At 40.7% G+C, this 20075-nt stretch overlaps 2 protein-coding genes across 5 annotated transcripts in view; both read right to left on the bottom strand.

The window, feature by feature from the left end:
- Positions 1-20075, bottom strand: part of LOC111874820 (protein PBDC1) — a 751412-nt gene that overhangs the window by 65422 nt on the left and 665915 nt on the right. Inside the window, exon 1 of one of the 4 annotated variants that reach the window (XM_023870637.2) lies at positions 10274-10333. The exons of the other annotated variants lie outside the window; for them this stretch is intronic. The gene's annotated coding sequence lies outside the window, so the exon portion shown is untranslated. Of the gene's footprint in view, positions 1-10273; positions 10334-20075 lie in introns of those variants that run through there. 4 annotated transcript variants of the gene reach the window in all.
- Positions 4529-9000, bottom strand: LOC111874819. Its single transcript, XM_023870634.2, has 2 exons — positions 7748-9000; positions 4529-5041 (listed from the first exon to the last, which is right to left on the bottom strand). Exons 1-2 carry the CDS (start codon positions 8886-8888, stop codon positions 5037-5039), a joined length of 1146 nt encoding a protein of 381 aa, XP_023726402.1. The 5' UTR covers positions 8889-9000; the 3' UTR covers positions 4529-5036.

Genomic DNA, 20075 nt, shown 5'->3' with positions numbered 1-20075 from the left:
CCGCCCAAGGAGTCCTACCGTATGTCTAAGATCTAGAAAAACCGAAGTGAACGGAGAAGTTCATGGAGGTAGGCCTAGGCCCACTGGGGCTGCAGTGCCGGGGGGGGGGGAAAGGAGAAAGAAATAAGCGGTCAATTTAAGATATTACAATAAGAAATTGGGACTTCATCTTTATGCCCTATTATTTAACAGTAACAACCAAGGGACTAAGGTCAACTAGACATGGAGAAAAGTAGGAAAGCATACATAATCTCAGTGGAGAAAGCTCTCGCATAATGTTTTTTTTAATTGCTAGTAGGGTGGGACTAAGTCGCTTGTGCTGCGGCCACTTGTGGCCTATTTTACCAGCCCCAGATGATAGGTGAGGTTGATTGTGGAGCAATTGGTGGAATTAAGATTGGCAGGGGAAACCGAAGTACTCGGAGAAAAGCTGCCTCAGCGCCACTTTGTCCACCACAAATCCCACTTGACCAGACCCGGGATCGAACCCGGGCCGCCGTTGTGGAAGACGGCAACTAACCGTTTGAGCTATGGCGCGGACTCTCGCATAATGTTAGGAATGCACTAAGGCGAAAATACATGAGGTTCATAGAGAGCATGGAAGGAAACTGGAACTACAGAGCCTGCCGCAAATCGTTCGGCCTATACGGCGGAAGGGACTCGCTGCTCGCGTCAACTTGCACGACGCGCATTGGGACTCGTAACGTAGTCTGTAGACAAATAGTCTGTACACGTTACAATATCGCCTGCAATAAATCACTGAACAGCTGAAACGATACGTGCTCATAGTTTACAGGCCTGTTGTTCGTTAACACCAAGCTCCTTCTACTGTATTACACATTCAATTATTCGCTCTATTTCTTGCGTCGAAATACCATGTGAGGATTATATATTGAGTTCAGTGTTCATATAAAGTACGCACGAGAAGAGTGAGGGCCAGACTCCGCCATAGATTTCAGGGTGTTACATTTTCAAGCAGAAGGAAACTATTCATACAAACAAATAAAACTCCGTAGCCTGTAGTCCTCAACCGAACTATACTGACAGAGCGACGAAATTAGCGCCAACTTTAGCGGATAGAGGGTGTCACGTGGTCAGCGCAACGGACCCCCACGGCCGTTGATCTCGGTATTCTAGACCGGACCCGCTATTTCCTTGAAATAGCTCCACAATTATTCTCATGAGGCTCAGTGGATCCCGTTCCTGGCCCACTACTTCTAAGAAAATCTGGTAGCGCCAGGAATCGAATCCGGAACCCCTGGATCTGTAGCCAGGAACTATGACCACTAAACTACAGAGGCGGTCAAACTATGCATACAATCTTATATAAATTTAGATAGAATTGTTACTGGACAACGAAGAAACGAATCGAAATGTCGAATGCTCGATGAAGAGAAGTTGGGTGACATCCAAGGCCTTTGAATATCACTTAGACGCCTTGCACAGGAGACGGGAATTTAAAGTTTCCGGTTTATAGTTTGCCATTTCCGGAAAGGAGCTCGGCGCGTGAATGTGAACATCTTGCGCCTGCGCAAGGAATGCGCGCAGAGCACGAGGATGTATTTCCGGCATCTGCTAGGATCTCGATGGGATTTGCGATTCTTTTTGGCCTGTGAACTTGTCAAGTTTGTTTTGTCTCCGATCACACTCGTAAAGATTTGACGCGAGATGATTGTGCCCTTTTCCCTGGACTGGCCAAAGAGTTACGGCAGGCTCACAAATAACCTCCTCCTAGCTCAAACTCGGGTTCAGTTGAGAGTAGTGTGGGCGTTAGTTCTAAGTACAGAAACGATTTAGCGTCTAATGCGTTTAAAATACTGTGATGTATCGACCTACTGCTAGGCAACGGCTCGACAATCACGTTCCGCGGGGACTGATTCTTGATAAACTGCGTACAGCAAAACGCGGCAATAAAGGACATCAATTTCTATGCGACGGAGCGGTGAACACGCCTACGAATTGACAGACGGTGTTTTCCGTGGGATCCGAGCAAAGTGAATATAAGAGAGTCGAGTTCTGAAGCTTACAGTTGTGGAAGTACAGAATGAGAATTGAAGGAGTACAAGGGAAAAGGAGAACAAGGGCGGAGCGTCTCCTAGTGATTTGTGAAGCGGGAAGATTAGCGCTATAATTGATTATGATTAAGAGAGGGATTGTAAAATAAGATGTCAATAAATACAATAATTCAATCCAGAACCCGTTATTAGTCAAGGAACTACGGATACATGACAATACGTTTAAGATTATTTTGGATGAGAAAGGCCGCGAGCAGATCGCAGGTATGCCAGCAATTGTTTCGAGATATTGATAGCAAAATCATGGGAATCCTCTGTCAGGACTGAAATATTTTGGCATTTCGTTTCGAAAAGTTCAGAAAAGAGTTACAGTTTGTGTCTCTGCAGAATATTCTGTATAGTGAGTTATTTTTCAACGTGACTGTACATTGGGTTATGTGACATTGGGAATGTTCATAAAGAACATGACAAGGTTGAGAAGATGACACAAACAGGAAGACCCGATGATATAAATGGTTGTAGGAAAATTGAACTTTCAAAACCTCTAAAAAAGCTCGAGTTTCAATCGTAAAAGAAATACTCATATTTCATTGAAAGCGAATTTGTTTTTAGGAGATACTGAAGGAAGTATTCTATCCTTTTTCTTGTTTAGGTATTGAAATGTAGAAGTCTTGGATCTGATTCTAAAGAGAAGATGGATTTGTTATTCTCCCAAGTCGTTCGAAATTATAAAGTATCAATATTTAATTTAGATGAATCCGTTTAAACTAAACAGGGTAGTTATATTGTAAGAAAAAGGATCATATGTTGTCAGTTGTATTATTAACAACTTCATGAGGTTCATGGAAACATACTGTGACGAATGTGAACATTGTTAGGCAACAGTTCGGCAAACACTGCCTGAACGCCAGAATAAACCATTGCTAGAAAAATCTTCAACACATTCTCGAGGTTAGGCAGTCAACAGTAGGACCTCCGTTGCTAGATAGAAAGCTCCAAAAAGCAGATTCCCGTGGCAACGGATAAAAGAGACCAATACACGAACTGTTGGAGGTGGTGCTCTCTCGTCATTTCGCGCCAAATTACAAAAGAGAGTCACATTCGTGAATTCAATGGATTGATTCGTGAGAAGTTGAGTGTTCAACTGTGGAATGCTAACCAACGATCAACACAAGCTAAAGAAGTGACTGATTCGTAAATCAGAACCAAGTCGGTCACATAGAATACGTGACAATACGTTTCTTAGTAAAATATTATTGACCTGCAGTTCATGTCTGTCTAGCTGTCCGTTCATTCAAATACAGTTACCAATGTTATAAACATTACCAAACGGATTTTAGCAAAATTCGTTTTTTGCATTGTATAACCGAATTCCTCCCAAAGTCAATCTTTAAATTACATGTTATCAACAATAAACAATGTTATAATGGTCAACGCCACGATTTGTGAGAAGATTTAATATTTGTGTCATTCTCTCTTAGGGCGAATATTAAAGAATATGTACCTTTTTAGTCTACTTTCCTTATTAAAAAAATGAAACCAGGCTTAGGGGATCAAATGCTACGTGTGTGTCTGTGTATCCTCCTATCAACTTTTGAATGCCTGAATCAACATACATTACAATCTGGAACGTGTATCTTCGCATTTAAGCCCATCTCAACGGCGTATTTCGTAAATCCCTTCCATCAGACTGTGTGTCGGTGTTCCCTAACGTTGCTAAGCAAATGTTATGCAAAGAAGTTACCGCAGCAAAGAATGCACATACAACAATAGAATAATTGTTGGACGCGTCGTTTTCTGTGAGGTCTGTGTCATATCGAAGGAAAGTAGCCGATTAGTTTTTCCAGGGACTGCTTGTATTACATAAATTTTTATTATGAATTGGTGATAGCCAAGCATCGCGGTAGAGCTGTAATGCATTTATTCCGTATTCAGTAGGTTCGAGTTCGAATCTTCGCCAGGAGACCGGCGGAAATGAGATATTTTGTGGTTTTCCCCTCAGTCCCTCCGGGCGAATGCCAGGATGTTTTAAAATAGGTCAGGCTTATTCCTTCCAGAACCTTCCCAAAATCTTTGTTTACTGATCGCCCTCCCATTCAACATTATATGGCCTGGGATATTGACTGTCATGCCAACTGAACCGTAAACAAACAAGAAGACACTGTCACGAAATAAGTTTGTTATAGAAACCAGACTAATCACTGCAGTAGGGCCGCGCCATAGCTCAAGTGGTTAGTCGCTGGCTTCCCACCGCGACGGCCCGGGTCTGCTCAAGTGGGATTTGCGGTGGACAAAGTGACGCTGGGGCACGTTTTCTCCGAGTACTTCGGTTTCCTCTGCCAATCTTCATTCCACCAACTGCTCCACAATCACCCTCACCTATCATCTGGGGCTGGTACAAAAGGGCAGAAGTGGCCGCAGTACAAGGGACTTAGTCCCACCCCGCTAGCAATAATAATAATAATAATAATAATAATAATAATTCAATTCAATTCAATTCAATGCTTTATTTATTTACGTGCCGAGCTCAACAGCGGAGGCCAATTACAGAGTCAGCACGGAAAATATAAAACAACAAACAACAGACAATGATAAAAATCAAGACAATACACACATAGATAATAACAGGTCAAAAACGTTAAGTATTTGGAAAATTAAAACAATTTACAGCAAAAAACTAATTGCATACTTAGCTCAAAAGCCAGTGACAAGTTAAAAAGACAGTGCAAATAGTAAAAAACAACCAAAAGTACAAAAATTATCAAACTAAACAATTCAAACTTAAACTAGATTTACTAAAAATGTCTACAAGTTCGCAAACAAAATTTGCAGCAACAACACATCTAGCTGTGGGACAGCGACTGAAAGAACAGCTAAATGTAGAAAAATTTCGAATGTTCCGAGAAGGAACCCGCAAACCGACCGCATCAAGGACAGAGGAGCAATATGTTGTGCCTCTAAAAACATTTATTAAAAACAAAGCATCAATATGACGCCGTCTGACATCCAAGGTTTGCAGATTTAGTTTATCCAAAATACTAAAATAATGATAATCTATATCTTTAAAAAATCTATTATGACAGAGAGCTGCAAATTTTCTTTGTATACGCTCAAGTTTGCTGGAGTCAGTATTCGTTATCGAATTCCAAACAACAGAAGCGTACTCCAGTTTGGATCTGATTAAAGCAGTATACAGCATCAAAAGACTGTCTAAGGTAGAGAAGGAAAACGTAATGGTGCGAATTAATCCTAGTAATTTCATAGTTTGTGAAAATAAAATATCTACATGTTGATGAAAGTGAAGCTTTGAATCGATAAGTACTCCAAGATCCTTAATACTATCAGTTCGCAAAATAAAAAAATTTCCGAGTCTGTATTGATATTTCAAAACAGTAGTTTTCCTGGAAAAGGAAATAACATTGGTTTTACTAAGGTTCGGTTTCATTAAGTTTACCGAACACCAATCTTGTACCCGTTCAATATCCGACTGTAGAAGAAGACAGTCATTAAGTGTTTTGATAGCTCTATAAACTTTAAAATCATCAGCAAAAAGTAAACAACTGGAGTGATTAATGACTTCAGGCAAATCATTAATAAAAATATTAAAAAGCAGAGGCCCTAAAACAGAACCTTGAGGAACGCCAGAAAGAACAATAAAAGGAGTAGAAAATAGGCCTAAAAAACGAACACAAGACTCTCTGTCTGTTAAATAACTGCGTAACCAGTTTACATAACCAGAAGATAATCCATAATTGTTGAGCTTATAAAGAAGCAAGGTATGGGATACAGTATCAAATGCATTACTAAAATCAAAATAAATAGAGTCAACTTGGCCTTGCGTACAAACTAAGGGGGAAACAAAGTCGAGAAAAGTGACTAAATTAGTAGTGGTAGATTTAGATTTTATAAAACCATGCTGAAAAGGGCTAAGTTTAGATTTAAAAAATTGATAAATGTGGTCATGTATAATAAATTCAAATACTTTAGAAAAATTGTTAAGAATAGCAATAGGCCTATAATTTCTAACTGAAGAAGTTTTACCTTTTTTAAAAACGGGAACAATGATTGCTTGCTTCCACAATTTGGGGAAAGAATTCTGAGACAGGCTAAGATTAAAGATATATCTAAGTACAGGTACTAAAATTTCAGAACAGCCCTTAATGACAAAATTCGGTATACCATCAGTACCAACCGATTTCGTCGGTCGCAGCCGTTTTATAGCGTTTTGTACATCACGATTGGAAATATAAGCTAAGGGTAAATTATCCGTACAAAGTTTATCAAGGGAAAGTGTGTCAATACCAAGAGTACTTCTATTAAAAACCGACTGAAAGTGTTTAGAAAAGGACTCAACAATATCGTGAGGTTCATTTAAAAGAACACCATCATCATCAAGATAAGTTAAATCATTATACTTTTTCCTATGTTGAGACACATACTTCCAAAATTGTTGCGGATTAGATTTTAAATTTTGGTCGACAGATAAGAGCCAAAGATGTTTATCGGACTTTATTGTTCTTTTTACTAGTTTCCGATAAAAAGAAAATCTATCATATAAACGATCAGTCTTGTGCTTCTTGTAGCGTCTATAAAAATAATTCTTCCTTTTAACATAAGCTATAAGCCTACCAGAAAACCAGATAGGGTATTTACGCTTCTTAACCCAACCAGAAGGAACAGCTAGGTTAATGGCTTGCATTACAGCAATATTTAGTTGATCAACGGCAGCATCAACAGACGTTTCATTGTACAGCGCAGACCAATCATAGGTGAATAGGGCATTATAAAGTAATGCATAGTCCCCTGCAGAATATAATTTACAAGGAGTACTAAAATTTTGGTTACTTTGCCGAAGTGGAATTTTACAATCAATAATAAAAGGGGGGTGAAAAGGGTCAGGATGAACAAGTCCTTGATCAACAGAAATCAATGAAAAGTTACCAAAATTCGAAAATACAAGATCAAGCAAATTAAGTCCATTAACCGGATGATTATATTGACTAAAACCAAGATAACAAACGGCTGAGTAAATCACATCTCCACGAAGTTTGGTATAAAAATGACTGGTTGGTGAAGGAAAACCATTATCCCAATCATAGCCAGGAACATTAAAATCACCAAGCAAAAGTACCCGATAATTTAAAGTATCTAAAGAATTTTCTAAAAAATTGAAATAATTATTAATAATATCAACCTTAATATCAGGTGCAAAATAGTGATTGCCAATGAGCAAGTTACGGCCATCAGATAATGTAGCCTCAACCCAAACAGATTCGTGAAAAAATTCAAGGTCGGGTCTGCGTTTGATGCCGAAAACAGTGTCTGAAACAGCCGTCAAAACACCACCACCACGCAACTTGTCAATGCAGTCTCTATCAGAACGATATACAGTATACGTTCCAGGAAAAAAATCTTGAGTGGAAAAAGATTCATTTAACCACGTTTCAGTTAAACATATAATTTCATAATCAAAGGAGCACACAGTGTTAAATATTTCAGTAGATTTGGTGCGAAGACCTCTTACATTTTGATAAAAAATTTCTAAATTGCCATTGCCCACGCGTAAACTACCACAATGAGGGGTAAAGGGGGAGGCAGCCATTACATATTACTTCCGTAGCTGCCTCCACTAGCCTCCTCACCTATTAAGATCATGTCATTATTGTTGATGGTCCGGGAGGGCGGAGAGGTGACTGGACTGCCTAGATCCACCTGACTACAAGCCTTAGAAATTGATCGGCCACCAGTAACAGGGGTACTGGGGGAGTACATCTGATCAGGTTTAAGTTTACCGTAAAAGGGGGCAATCAAGCACCCTGTAGGCCAAACACCAGTATTATTGATAAGTGGAAATTCATCTTCAAGAACTAAAACATGATAAGAAGAATAAGTATTAAATTTAGTTTTCAGTCTGGTGCAAATCAATTTCTTTAAGCTCAATTGCTCCTTTAAAGACTTTTCAACGTCAGCAGCTGAAACCTCTGGACAGAATCTGGAAACAAAGAGAGCTTTGGTTCTTTCTTTTTTAACAACAATAGGCAAGGACGCAGAGTTTCGTACCCCTATAAGGGGTTGACGTCTAGGTTTGATTGTATTATTCACAGAGACTGCGATAGGTTTCTTTTTACGGACAACAGGCACAAATCCCTCGGAATCCGTTGGCACATCTGGTTTAGAAGGCAGGCCAGCTGACGCGACATCCCTATAGGACAAAACTACAGCATCAGCAGAACTACTAGTAGCAGGAACTGATGACTTAGCAAGCACTGGAAAAGCACCAGTAGACACTGTACATTCACTAGGCATAGACCTGGACACAGGCTGTGAGGACATTGACCCTGTAGTAGCGTAATTTACGTTCATAGGCGGATTTACCATTAACTCCTTACATTTTTTTAATTCCAATTTTAAGGAGGAATTATCATGTTTTAAATGAGTCACATCATCATTAAGTTTGTGCACCAAGTCTAAAAGTGTTTTTAAAATATCAACCGCGCTCTGACTATTAAGGCGGATCGTCTCTAATAGGACCATCGACGCCTCATATTTGCCATCCTCAAAAATAGGAGGCAATTCCAGTACCCTGTCCGGAGAGATAATTTTCAAAGGCGAAACAGCCTCAGAGATCTCAGTGGCAGCAGACCGAGTCTTCACAGGAGTATCATCACGTCTCAAGGATCTAAGATTCTTAATGCAGGACGTGCACTTGTAGGTTGATTCCCCATTCACCATAAGGCAACTATACTCAGCTTCACTGATATTGACACAGCTGAGATGGTATCTAACAGCACAAGGCCCTACACACTTGATGAACTTTTGCTTTCCGTAGAAGCCCTTACTACACAGGCCACAAATATCTTTGCTCGCAGGCATAGTAGCCTGTTCGCTAGAGTTCACTACACAAACACACACTGCACCGCACAGAGGGAGCTCACGCAAAACACGTCTGCTCGCAACGAGCGTCGCGATAATAATAATAATAATAATAATAATAATAATCACCACCATCATCATCATCATCATCATCACTGCAGTATGAAATCTAATTATCATGTGAAATACTGAGTGAAGCCACCAGTATTACACACATATATAAAATATTTCAAATTAAGCCTTTGACCAATAGACATCTACTACGATATCATCGGTGGTTTTACATCGTAACAGTTATTTTTATGCTAGTGGTGTGGAACTAAGTCCCTTGTACTGCGGCCACTTCTGGCCTATTGTACCAGCCCCAGATGATAGGTGAGGGTGATTGTGGAGCAATTGGTGGAATGAAGATTGGGAGGGGAAACCGAAGTACTCGGAGAAAACCCGCCCCAGCGTCACTTTGTCCATCACAAATCCCACTTGACCAGACCGGGGATCGAACCCGGGCAGCCGTGGTCGGAAGCCAGCGACTAACCGCTTGAGCTATGGCGCGGCCTACCGTATTAGTGCTTAACATATCTATATTAATTCATACCTTTCCTAAAAACATAGAAAAATTAAATTACGTATATTATTGATATAACCTACACTATAATATTATGACATGACGCCTTAAATCCTGAATATGACCACCTGCTAGGCAACGCTTCGCTAAGCATATTTTCGTGGCAGCGCGGAATAGACCGTTGCTGGACAATGGCCAAGTAAACACTAGTTTCCGTTACAATAGATAACAGAAAACGAGTCGTTACCAGGTAAAAAGTTGCTGAACACAACAAGACAACCAACAAGAATAAATAACTGTTGGACGTGGTGTCTTGTATGCGAGCTTCCTAACAGTTATGAAGGGAGTGGAGATCCCGAATTCGAGAGACTAGAAAGAAGTCCGAGATTCAGCCAACATGGAGAGATTTCTCAAACAGATTCGTCAAACAACGTCGTTATGAAGGGGTTCAATGTTTGAGCTGTTATAATTGGTTGTAACTGTAATAGAGGCGTCCAATAAATCCAGTCATCAAATCTAGAACACATTATTATTAGTCATATAAGTCCCTTACTCGTGACAATATTTTTTCCCTACTGTATTCCTAATCACAGAATTCTTTGTTTTTTCTTTTTGTACTCACCACTGGATATGTTCTTTTCGGTTGTTCGTCTAAAATTTTCTGCATTCTCCTATATGTTTCAATATTATATTGATTATGTTATGAAAATATGAGACATGTAATTATTTCATGAGAATTATTACTATTTGTTACATTATTGTTACTGATACAATAATTATTTTTACTCATTTTTTGTAATGTGATCATTTTGATACTTACCTATTCAAGCACTGAAAGAAACTGCCATGGGTAATGAACTAGTCTCTGAAGTTATACTCGATGCATCTGGATTCCAGTTCAATGCGCATGTCTTTTATTAGAGAGGTGGGTTCAACATGAAGTAACAGTGTGTCCCGGTGTGGACTTCTGGCGTGCCGCAGAGCTCTATGCTCTAGTTCTGTTGTGGTCTCAACCGATCTTAACTAAAAGGTTGAAAGCATGCAGGATGCGACAAGTTGAAACAAACGTAGAATGCAACAATTTCTTTGTGCGCTGTTAGTTGCATGTTGTTTTTTTTTTTTGTTTAACCAGCCTTATATATTTGTTCTTTCATATGCCCTCCTAATTTTATGTAAATAGAAATGTCAGGGCGTATGACACCTTTCGTATTCATTTCTTTTCCTTCTTAGCATAATAGAATCCCTCACTGTTGAGGCAAGTGCTCAAAACACAGCCAAAAATGAAACAACTAGACATCACAACGACACAGAACCTTAAAGTACTAAAAACATGAGCAACACTGCGAGGACCTACCGACTGTGTAAAAAAGATTACGAAACTGAAGAAAAGGTCAGGGTCCAACAAAGGGCTGTAGATCAATTGGTGAATGAATGAATGAACTTGTATGAGCACCATGACTTTCATAAGTCATACAATTCTCTCTTTTTAAAATTTATATTGGATCAAATCATTTTCTTGATAAGGGCCTTTTTTTTTTGTAATTTCGACTAAATAAGTGTAACATATTTACGTGAAATATATTAATACACAATTTCAAATTGGCCTACTTTCCCCAGATATCGTATCGGTTAATGATATTAACTGATAAGCCCACTCCAAAGGTAAGTTATTGATAGTGGAAATGTGACAGAATATAAAAAATCTCAATATTTTTAACGAATTTTTACATCTGACAGGAGGGTGGAGAAAACTGCATAATGAGGAGCTTCATAACTTATACTCTTCTTCAAGTATAATTAGAGTGATCAAGTCAAGGAGGATGAGGTGGGCAGGGCATGTAGCACGAATGGGGGAGAAGAGGAATGCATATATGATATTGGTAGGAAAGCCGGAAGGAAAGAGACCAGTGGAAAGACCAAGGCGTAGGTGGGTGGACAATATTAAAATGGATCTTAGATCGATAGGATGGAATGGTATGGATTGGATTGATCTGACCCAGGATAGTGACCGCTGGAGGGCTCTTGTGAACACGGTAATGAACCTTCGGGTTCCATAAAACGATGGGAAGTTCTTGAGTAGCTGCAGAATTGGCTGCTCCTCAAGAAGGGTTCAGCTCCATGAGTGAGTGAGTAAGTAAGTAAGTAAGTAAGTAAGTAAGTAAGTAAGTAAGTAAGTAAGTAACTAAGTAAGTGAGTTCTTATTTCACTATGTAACCCAGACAACGACGGTTATAATGTCAATACTACAATCCAGAATTGCTGCAGTAAGAAAGGCAAATATCTGGAGGATATTACTCTCCACATTTCACTTTAAGTAAAGGCGTGGGAGCAGAGGAGGGAAGAGTGAAAGGAAAGTGGCCGCAGTTAAGAAAAGACGCGATTGTGAACTCTTTTGTCGAAGTCCTCTCCTGTAAATATACGAGTACAAGCCGGTTCAGCTCGTCTGCCACTTGAGATTTACACTGCCCCCCCCCCCCCCTCTGCGTTCAGACCCGGAACTCTTGCTTTCTGCCATTTTAGTAAAACTTAATTTTCTCATATTAGCTCGAGTTTTCGTGTAAAAAAAAAACTTTTTTTTTGTTCTCCTTCCTCATCGAGTCCGCCTCCTGGGACATTACGGACAGTTAAATCAAGTTCTTTCGCTATTTTGTTCTCCCTTTTCCCTCTCTCTCTCTCTCTCTTAGTATGTTTTGTTCCTGGAACGTTAGCTCGTTTTATATTTAATATAAAAGTGATGACAAAGCTGAAGGTACTTGTACGTTTGGCTTTTTTGGAAAAAATATTTCATAAAACATTGATAGAAGAAAACTGAAGATACTTTTAAAACGTTAGAAAATCTATTTTATATCACACGAAGATAGTTTGGCACAAAAAGAGGAGATGTGCAGAATTTGAAGTACGTATAATTTGTAAATTATGGATGGGAAACTTGGTCTCTGACATTAAGGGAGGAACATAGATTGAGGGTGTTTGAGAACAGGGTGTTGAGGAGAATATTTGGACCGAAGAGAGATGAAGTGACGGGAGGTTGGAGAAAACTACATAATGAGGAGCTTCATAACTTGTACTCCTCATCAAGTATAATTAGAATGATCAAGCCAAAGAGGATGAAGTGGGCAGGGCATGTAGCACAAATGGGGGGAGGAGAAATGCATATAGGATGGAGGTCACTGGGAAGACCAAGGCGTAGGTAGGTGGACAATATTAAGATGGATGTCAGAGAGATAGGATGGGATGGTATCGATTGGATTGATCTGGCCCAGGATAGGGACCGCTGGAGGGCTCTTGTAAACTCGGTTATGAATCTTCGGGTTCCACAGAATGCTGCGAAATTCTTAAGTAGCTGCACAGTTGGCAGCTTCTCAAGAAGGACTCAGCTCCATGAGTGAGTAAGTTTCCTTTAGCCTTAGACTCCTGGTTGTTCTTATTGCTTACTTACTCCAGATAAACATCCACGAACTTTCTACACTATACTTGTACGTAGTATATTCCATTGTTATTTAATTTAAAAATACTATTATTTTACATCGAATTTCCTTAAACATTAATCATCATATCAGGCTGACGTCGATTCTGATCTTGGGACCTTTCATGGTGAGGATCTGGACATAATTTTCGACGTTTCGGAAGTACGTGTTGTCTTCATCTTCTTGTAAGAAATTTAGCACCCACTCTACACATTTCAATTCCGATAATGGAAGCAGTATGCACTTCCGAAAAATAAGCATCACTTTCCACATCCACACGGTGCAAAGATCCAAGAGAAGGATGAACAAAACACTGAACTACCGTGAAAGTCTAAAATCAATAATCAAACACAGTCACACGGCTGGGGTCCCGTGACTAATAATAATGGTTTCTGGACTTGATGATTGGATTTATTAACACTTCCTTTACAATCACTCTTAATTACAATAAATTTAGAACAGTTCACAATAAACCTTCAGCCGAATTCTTCACTGTCGGAGACTCGCTCCATTCTCGTTCTCTTTCTACGACTGATTGCTCAAAGTCAAAGTCAAAGTCACATTGCGACTGACAGTCAGTCAGTCAGTAAGTCTTGGTGTCGAGCCCCATCTGGGGCTCATGACCAGATATTAATTTTACCGTTTGACAGTTACGGTTTTATTTTCGTGGGGCGCCCTCTCTGACGAGAGGACGGGTCTGTCTTGTGCATATGCTGCTGGCCATTGCCAGAGCGATCTTTCTCGGGTCGGAGTCCCTTGGGACTCGCGACCATATTTTACTGTCTCAGATATGAGGCTTCCCTTTTCGTCGCCTCCTACGACTCGCAGGGTCACGGTGGAGGTATTCGAGGTATTGCTCTCTTGGATTTCCGCATTATATAGCCTCGGGGAGGACCCCACGGAAACACCGTCTCTCAACAATTCATAGGGGTGTTTACCGCTCCGTTGCCTAGAAATGGTCGTCCTACTCTTCCACAGTAAGCTTCTGCGGGAACGTGTTTAGCGACTTGTTGCCTAGCAATGGGCATGGCGCGGCCACATAGAAAACACTTATGGCAATAGCCTATTGTTGCGTGCGCTTATTTCGAGCGTTGCCTAGAAACAGATCTACATGTCACAACATGTTCCAGGTAAGGCTGGGGCCACACGAGCGCACAAAATGCGTCTGTTGTAACGAACGTCGTGACGTCCGTTGTTGAAATAAACAAGAGAGGCGAATGCTACGCTTTCTTCTGGCTCCATTGCAGACAAAAGACTATGCACCGCATTCTGCAACTGTGTGGTGTCCTCAGCAACGTCCGTCATAAAGTACGTTCGTTGCAACGGACGTACATCGTGCGCTCGTGTGGCCCCAGCCTAAAGGTTAAAGGCTGGGATAATTTCTGTATCTACTTTATGCAACTAACTAAGTATAAGGACCAGAATATCTCTTGAAAATGTAACAATCACTCATCTCGTCAAGAAATTCTCTGCTTTCATGGAATCCCTAATATCACTGCAGCGATCAAAACACATATAAGCTCTGCTTACTTACTTGCTCGGCAGGCTCTTCGACCCTTAATACGAAGCTAGTACGTTCCTCTGAAATGTCGGTACAGTTCTACCAGACTCTACGGCGTCACACCAATGAATATAGTATTCTTCATAGTCACACCCCGAGAAACTCAGAACTCCCACAGATGAATCTTGCGCAAACTTCACATGCTGAACTTGTAATTATATTTTTAGCCTACTTTTCTTATTTTAAAATAACAAAAGAAGACTTATGAGNCCCCCCCAGAATTTCTGACAAAATTTCAGTGCGCATTTCTCATTTCTTCCACACGCGCTACATAATGGAATGCCAAATGTCTGATTAACTTATCTACGTCGGGGGCATTTCTTGGTGCTGGAACATGTAAATTTCCGATAGCTTATGAGAGTTCCAGTCTTACTTTTAGTCTTGCCGTTCAATCTTATGAAGAATTTTACCATAGAACTGAATGAGTAAATATGACATGGGCTAAATTTGCTGTTTGATAAGCAGTCCCAAGAATAAAAATGTCTACATGGAATGTGATTTCGATGTCGTGTTTATGCTGAATATATATTGAATATGAACCCCACTGTATACAATCTTCACTTCGTTGTCTACCTTTAATAACTACCGTGTTGATTGTTGTTGCACGTAGAGTTATAATTATTAATCCAATCTCTTGAAGTTTCTCTACTCCTTGGCACGGCACTATAATTATAGTCACCACAAGCCGACACTTCTCCCCTTCACGTCATCTCCTGCATAACTTAACCGTATCACATCACAAATTCAGATTTAACGGCTGTTCCGAGACTCGGAGCTATGCAACGTTAATCCACCGTGCCCTCTGTAACTTAGCGTGCGGCCAGGAGTTTGTTACGACTTGCTTGATCTTCTTATTCGCGCCTAAAACGGCACTTTCAGATGAATGTTATATGACTTGAAACTTGGTTTCACTTCACTGAGACTGTCAGACAGGCTCCACACAGTATGTCCAATAAAAATGCGCTGACATTGTAGCCTAACTAACCAACCAACCAACCAACCAACCAACCAACCAACTAACTTTTTTTATTGCTAGTGGGGTGGGACTAAGTCCCTTGTACTGCGGCCACTTCTGACCTATTGTACCAGCCCCAGATGATAGGTGAGAGTGATTGTGGAGCGATTGGTGGACTGAAGATTAGCAGGGGAAACCGAAGTACTCGGAGAAAACCTGCCCCGGCGCCACTTTGTCCACCACAAATCCCACTTGACCAGACCCGGGATCGAACCCGGGCCACCGTAGTGGGAAGCCAACGACTAACCGCTTGAGCAATGGTGCAACTAACTAACTAACGAATTAAGTAACTGTCAAAAAAACTAACCAAACCAACCAACCAACCAAATAACCAGCCAGTCAACTAACTAACTCCCTTCGTCAATCCTACCGTCCTTCCGTCCGTCTTTCCGTCCTTCGTCCTTCCATCCAACTGTAATACTCGTATACGGTCCTTCTGAGTAGGCAACAGTCCCTCATTTGGCCAAGAGCAACACGCAGTAAAGTTTATGGAATAGGGATACAAATCGACATGGAATCCCCCCACCGATAAATTGTATTTATTTTGATATCGAATACGAATAGTTTTATCGGTTTAAGGATTCCTGAATTTGCTGAAGTACGTAATTAAATGTAGCCTTACACACAGCACATTGGCTTCATTTGCATTACACTGCTCTTGTGGTTATCCGGTGAGTTCTTTAGGACCTGGGGTCCCAGTGCTTCTTGAGCCGAGGATGGACTATAAGGCTTTTCCCCAACTGTCGGGTAATCCTTCAAATAAGGCCACGACCGCTTCCTACCGCATCACTTATTATTCAAAAATCTTTCAGCCACTGGAACCTGTAAAATCTCAGCTAGTCACAGCTTCGTTAAATTAACATAAAATTTAAATTGTCTTTGCGCTTAATTATGTTCCATTCCGTGAAGACGTATAAGAGGTCCAGTTTCACGAATTCTTCACCTCGGCATTGGATGGAGATTGGTCAGTTTTAAGCCGAGGTCGTTTTACTTTCGGTTCCTATTGAACAGAAGAATGGTTGAGCCCTAGAGCCGATTTTGACGCGGTGGCGAAGCGCAAACCGTGCTCCAGCCTGGAATAGAGGCCATGTTTTCCGGTCCTTCATTCCTTACCCTATACTGACTGACCCAGTCCAGTGTTTAAGAAAGTAAAAAGACCAAGACTTCGTTGAGTAGCTGCTGAAGAAATCATGTATTACTGGGCACACTGTAGTATGTTTAGCTTCGCGTTTCTGCCTTGAAGTCTAGGAAGTATCTATCTCACTCCAGTTACCCCTTTACCTACTCACTTCACTCTACCTTACCCCACTTGACTTTGCTTTGAGCCATACGGTCGCTTCACTTGCGGTGTTTCGATGCTTTTAACTATTCATATCATTAAGATGCTCCGACTTTCTTAACTGTCTTGATGGCTGCGCTGCCTGCCTAGATTTCAGGAGCTTCGTTAAGGACTGCCATGATGTTCCGGCTTGCTAAGGAGAACATACGGTTCCATGGTTATTAAAAGCTGCTTGATTACTTGTCATCTTCAGACAATTTCCTAGCCTACAAATCTCTTTGTATGGGATTCAAAAATTTTCTTTGACGTCTGCTTCGTTGAATATTCCTTTAAATCTGAACTGATGTCAAAAAGAGCGCCTTTTGATAGTTTACCGCTTAATCGTCTGCCGAGAAGTTAAGGAAATAAATTTGCATTACATTTCATATTTACATATTTTAAATATGAAAGTTAGAGGGAAAATATAACTGAAGCCGTTATACTTTATGTAATTTACATTTCTGATTGTATTTAAGTCGTTCCAAAAATTGTTCAGATTTCTGATCTTTTAAAATATTATTCAGATCTTCAGCTCTGCGCTGCTTCTATACAAAGCAGATAACGAACGTTTCTGAAGACACACCTGCATTCACAACTGAAGTATGAGGCCTAAGTTGTTTTCAAGACAAACGACTAAACCAACTGTAGATTACTAACTTACTAAGGATATGAGGCACATTCCTTTCTCTATAACCTAATAAATGCTCAGCTTTCTTTTCTCCACGTCGTCCAGACCGGCTCTGGGGCCCACCCAGCCTCCTATCCAATGGATACCGGGGGCTCCTTCCCCAGGGTTAAAGCGTCCAGGGCGTATAGCTAACCACTCGCCTCCAGCTAGTACCGACGTCAAGAAAATGTGGATCTATATATCCACTCCCCCATACGCTTTCATGGCCTAGTGCTTAATTAGTTAATTACAGGAACAACTTTGCCTTTTTTAACAGTTGCTCAGCTAAGCAAGAAGTTTCCTCTGTATTATGAAACCCAGCCTTTCATTGCCGTCTTCACAAGAACCTGCCACTGGAATCCAATTTAAACCAAATGAATCCGGTCTGCATCCTGACAACTCGTTCCTTTGAGATCCGTTTTAATATTGTCTTCATATTTACGAGTAACTTTCTTAAGTGGGGTTTCTCCTTCAGTTTTCATACCAATCTTTTATGTGCTTCTTGCATGTCCACCCCATCATCCTTGATCTTTTCGTCGTAATCAGGAAGAGCAATTACGAAGCTCACTCTCCAATTAATCCCATTATTCTGTTATTTACCCGTATATAAACACTCTTCCCAGCGTCCCGTTCTCGAAAACAACCTATATTCTTCCCTTGAGAAACAATTGAAGGGTTCAGTGCACGAGAGATCGCGGCTGTAGTTTAACTAACTTTCGAAATCACATGATGTTTAGAAACTCGTTTGAAACCACGGTCACACAGTTCTCCCACCAATACGAAGACCAGTGTTTACACGAAAAACCCTGAAACCCAATATGGCCGAATCAAAGCTACTCCGTTTTCACAACCCTACTAAATAACAAAAGGAGCCATGAGGGCTCAGTCGGTGCAGTTACGGGTTATAGGCTGGAATATTGTGGAATCGGGGTTCGATTCTCGTTAGTGTCAGGAGATCTTTCTTTTCTCCTGAGCTTCGAGACTACCTCTAAGACTCGTCCAGCTTCTTAATAATTGGCCCAGGGAGCTGTTTACCCGAGGTGAAATGGCCGTGGAGTGAAGCTGACCACTCATCTCCATCTAGAGCCGAAATTAAGAATGTGTGGAAATATACCTCCACTCCTCCACACATTCCCATCACCCCGTTCTTAATTTAGTAGGTACAGGGACAAATTTGCCTTGACTACTAAATAAAAAGTAAAATTATAATTTCGTATACTTTTAATTTTTAGGTTCCTTTGGCAGGATATGAGTAGATAAAAGATTCTGTACTGAATGGTAACAAGCAATTGAGGAATTTAAATTGCTTTATTTGTTTATAAATTAATTTCAATTTTATACTGTCGTTCCTAAATTCTTTTTGCCATGATTTTTTTTTCGCTTAGTGGGGGGTGGAGTCCAGTTGGGTCCACCCGGCACGGCGGCCACTGATTGGCCTACTGTACCTGCCCCGGGTGATTATGATGGAGAATTTTTGGTGGAATGAAGATTGGTAGGGGAAACCGAAGTACTCGGAGAAAACCTACCCCTGCGCCACTTTTTCCACCACAAATCCCACTTGACCAGACCCGGGTTTGAACCCGGACCGCCGGGTGGGAAGCCAGTGACCAACCGCTTGAGCTATGGCTCGAACTCCATTTTCCATGATTATGGATATATGTTTGAGCACCATCATCACCATCATCATCATTACCGTCTGCAAGGGTTGAAATTGTTTGCCCTTTCCGTCTTCAAATATCATGCCAACTTTTTGGCCTTCTCTAATTACGTCTTCCTAGCTTCTGATAATATAAATTTCGAGAGCTCTTTCTATTAGCACCCTCTATAGATTTTCTAGCTAATTTCTCTTCATTTCGTGTGATATACTTTTAATGTTAGCCAAACTCAAATTCCTAACATTCCTGGCAACGAAGGTTCTTTGTCCTGATCTCCAAGCAAACGCCTCACATCCATCGCATTCGAAAAGAAAAAACAACACCTTAAGAGAAAGCATTGAGCAGGAGCGCCCCTGTCTCTGTGTTCGGTGCAGTTAGGAAGATAAGAAAACAAAGGTCGGCTAAGGTACTCAGTAAGACATCACACGGCGCTAGTAAACCGACGCCTGACGTCATCGTAATTATCACCGTCACACCGCCAATTAGCTGCTAACTAACGTCATTCACTTCCAACTACGTGTGACATAAGCACGTCATAGGAACTTCATTAAATTCCCCTGACGAGATATGCTGACATATTTTAATTAAAGTGTTAGTCTGCCTGGCTGAAGAGAGAGGGCACTACTTGACTGCGGTACAAGTCTACGCTCCCGCAAACGGCACCGCCATTGGCTGTTTCTCGGTGTGACGTCTGCTCACAATACCGTGTAATAATAATAATAATAATTTTGGGGACTCCACAGTCATAAACATTTTAAATCATTTAGTATATTGAGATAAATTTTGTGCTTTAATCTATGCATGTATGAGGGGTAGGCCTTCTCGGCCCTTGCACCGCGACCTCAGTGATCTATTGTGCTTGAAGTGATTTAACCTATCCCATGTCCTTGTAGACATTACAAATATTAACCTGATGCTTCTATAAAATGATAAAAAAAA

This window comes from Cryptotermes secundus, unplaced genomic scaffold (genome assembly GCF_002891405.2).
Source record: "Cryptotermes secundus unplaced genomic scaffold, Csec_1.0 scaffold27, whole genome shotgun sequence".
NCBI lineage: Eukaryota > Metazoa > Arthropoda > Insecta > Blattodea > Kalotermitidae > Cryptotermes > Cryptotermes secundus.
This window is presented reverse-complemented; position numbering and strand designations above follow the sequence as displayed.

Bases quoted from the DNA above. Each gene is read 5' to 3' on its own strand.
- LOC111874819 (XM_023870634.2), bottom strand. From the start codon at position 8,888: ATGCCTGCGAGCAAAGATATTTGTGGCCTGTGTAGTAAGGGCTTCTAC.